The sequence below is a fragment of the Macadamia integrifolia genome, chromosome 11, assembly GCF_013358625.1.
Source record: "Macadamia integrifolia cultivar HAES 741 chromosome 11, SCU_Mint_v3, whole genome shotgun sequence".
In the NCBI taxonomy this organism is placed as follows: domain Eukaryota; kingdom Viridiplantae; phylum Streptophyta; class Magnoliopsida; order Proteales; family Proteaceae; genus Macadamia; species Macadamia integrifolia.
In genome coordinates this window covers 8,585,908-8,589,259 of record NC_056567.1, presented here as the reverse complement: position 1 = coordinate 8,589,259, position 3,352 = coordinate 8,585,908, and the positions used below count along the sequence as shown (strand labels likewise).

Sequence of the window (3,352 nt, the reverse complement as noted above, 5' to 3'; positions counted from 1 at the left end):
TTGTTCAATTCCAGAACCTCTTCTATATGAAAATTTGGTGTCAATGACCGTAGACCATAATTCTTCTAGTGCCCATTCTTTGCCATCAAGGAGAGGGCAAGCCCTCTCTCTCGCTCTCTCTCACACACACACACACACACATTTTTATGGTGTCAATTCCAGTATATAGACCACCACCCCATGTGCTGCAAATGATGGGTTCCAAATTAGTGTAGTTGTAGGGTTAAATCCTGGAGTTTCTTTGAAGAAGCTTAACTGCAGTTGTTTCAACTTCATATTGAAAGCACAGCGGACTATAGATGATAACAATATGTCAACAGAAGGGACTGGTCTGGGGCTGGAGCAATACATAGGTTCAACCCACTATAGCATTGGATAGGACCTGATTTACAGATGAGGTCTGTCCATGCAACTTGGATAATTTATCTGCTAGGCTACTTGCAGACTGCATTTTCAACTGAAAGATGAATTTCTTTAAGCGCTTGGAGATCTTACCCACCTAATAAGATGAAAATATCTCCATTCTCCAGTGATCTCCATCTCTCAACTTCATCATCTCTTTTAAGAAGATGAGACCATGTCAGACATGGTAATTGCTATTGATGATCTTTCACTTTATGTTTTGGAAGTGTTGAGACCAGATTCAGGATATAGGAAGGACTTTGGTGGATTAGGTTTTAGAAACCCTAATTGTAAACTACTATTACTATTAGTCGGCTACTAGCATTTGCTGCCACTACCTCTCATAATACTATTTGTGGTGTCTAGGTGTCTTGACATTGGCACAGTTAAACCAATTTAGTAGATTTATGGTGTCTCCGGTCAAGATTATATATGAATTTCAATATTTTCCCCTTCTCTCTCTCTCTCTCTCTCTCTTAATTTATAAAAATTCTGCTTAATCCAGTCTGACATGAAAAAAAAAAAATTTGTACAGGATCATGATGCTCACAGATATCCAACTCACATTGCTGCTTCACCCACCGAGCAGTTTGTCACTGAAGATCGTTATGTTTCTCCAGCCATGGTCCCCGCATTGGCTGAAGCATCATCCCCATCTGGTGGTCTTGCTTGTGCAGTTGCTGCGGTTGCTGAGAGTCGGCATATGGATGGCGACCCCTCCAGTAATGTTGTTGGAAATTCTAGAGCTTTCAGCTTGCTCACAGCTTCTGGAAGGTTATCTAGTGGGGAGGAGAGAGTAGCAGATACTTGCCCTTCAGGTAGCTGGATTGATATCTCACCAGAGAGTGGAAGGGCAATGTCAAGGGGGAAGGCGGAATGGGGGATAGATCATGGGTCAGAGGTAGCTGAGGCAGGGACTAGCTATGCGAGCTCTGATGCTACAGTAGATGCAGGGGGAGGTGGATCTTCCCTCCACGATGGTATGGATGACCGGTTTCAGCCTAACATGGCAGAGACCACCACGCCTGAGAATTTTGAGGAGCAGATGATGCTTGCAATGGCTGTTTCAATAGCAGAAGCTCGCTCAAGAACAAGTGTACAAGGAGTTGCATGGTATTAGCTTGTGAAGTTACCCATTGCTTCTTTTCTTCCCCCCTTCACTACCCTTGTCCTGTCTCGTTCTTCCCCGTGCAGCAGAGGCTTGAGCAAGATCTAGTGTGCAAGGAGTTGAATTGCATTCATTTGCTTCCCCCCACTCTCTCTCTCTCTCATTGAGATCCTTTTTCTCCTATTTCTGTCATTTCCAAATCTATAGATGTAAAAAGGAAATGGGTATGTTTTAGTTGGTGCAAGTTTCTTAGGTGCATGAATCACAATGATTTTCACTCCACTGCTTCAATTCCCTTCCTCCCTCCCCCACTCCCCCATCCCCCAAAAAAAAGAAAAAAGAAGAGGTAAATTGAAATAAGCATTCAGTGAATAAATAAATATTAGTATCTCTTTCCTCATGCAAGCACGAGGAAATATTACTGAATGCCCCGAGTGAATGGGGTTTGAGTACACGGGCAACCACTTTCATTTGTGTGGATGATGCAAGAAGGGAAAGGAGAAAATTCTTAATAATCTTAATAGAGAGAGAGAGAGAGAGAGAGAGAGAGAGAGAGAGTTTCCTCTTCCATTAGCACTACATCATTGCTTTGCTGTCCAGCTTAAGCTTTCAACTTTGAGTTCCCTGCTTGCTTCATTTACTTGATGTGTTGCATTCAACAGAAGTCATCTGGTTTCAACGAGACTTGCAGGTGTAGGGATAGATGGATTCGCTTATTCTACCCCAAAACCAGAACATATTCCTGATTTCCCAGGAAGTTTACTGTGATTCTCCAATTTCCAAAGCCTCTTATGAATCTCAACAACTAGGCACTTATGTTGATGTGGTAAATTGGGACACATCAGTTAACATTCTCTCACTTGTCTCAAATTGTCATATGCCGAGTAAAACCATCTTTAACTGCTGCTCTAGATTCCCTGCTCTAGTCTCTTTATTGCAACCATTCTTCCACGTTCAACCTTCGTTTTTTTTGATACAGTGCAGGTTCACCAAATGGAGCTTTGGGTGGCCTGTTGGATTTGTTAGTTTGGCAGGCCTCAATAGATGCCATGGTAGGTTTCTGATGCGAGGGACACAATTTCACATGACTCCGCCAAAGATACGGTATCTTTATGGGCTGCTTAATGTTCAAAAATGAAAACTCAACCTATGAATCATGGCGTACATGTCCAATTTGTAGGTCATTGTCTTCGTGTTACAACAGAGCCATCTTTTTTAGAACGAATCATTATGTGGCAAATGCCAACGTTATAAAATCAACCCAATGGTCAATTGTAACCCAATAAACTATAGAATATGCAATGTCAGAATCTTCAATTGTACATTGCAATGTCCTAATGAACATCATGCAGATGATGTAATTCCATATAATAAACAACAGTAATAATACTTAATTTTATCCCAATTAAATGGGGTTGGCTTCATGGATTCTTGACCTCCAATCAATTCTATTCGAAGTCATACTTGATACAACGTTTAAGCTATGCATATTTTTCCTCATCACTTCTCCACATGTCATTTTAGGTTTATCACTAGCTCTTTCGGTTCATTCAATTTGAATCAATGGCTCTTTTAGTTCCTTTAACCTGGAGGTGGTGTTGGTGGTGTAATCGATGGCTTGAAGAATGGGGCCAACTCAGTTATTTAACCTCAATTGAACAAATTGCCCGCCTGGGTAGACAAGCCGCATGACCATCCTGGAGAGAAAATCAGCTAGCAGACGACTGATCACATCAGGCCAGCCGTACTCCTGTGGCCTACGAGATGAAGAAGCTCCCTATGTGTCCACCGGAGGAGGTGATGGTGGTGAAGGATCTTTGGGAGGTGGTGGTGGAATGTCCT

General features: G+C 42.1%; 1 protein-coding gene across 1 annotated transcript; it reads left to right on the top strand.

The window, feature by feature from the left end:
- The first annotated feature begins 586 nt into the window (after positions 1-586).
- On the top strand, positions 587-1,522 carry LOC122092891 (E3 ubiquitin-protein ligase GW2-like). The gene is made up of 3 exons (XM_042663197.1): positions 587-674; positions 769-821; positions 938-1,522. Exons 1-3 carry the CDS (start codon positions 587-589, stop codon positions 1,520-1,522), a joined length of 726 nt encoding a protein of 241 aa, XP_042519131.1.
- The last annotated feature ends 1,830 nt before the right edge of the window (positions 1,523-3,352 follow it).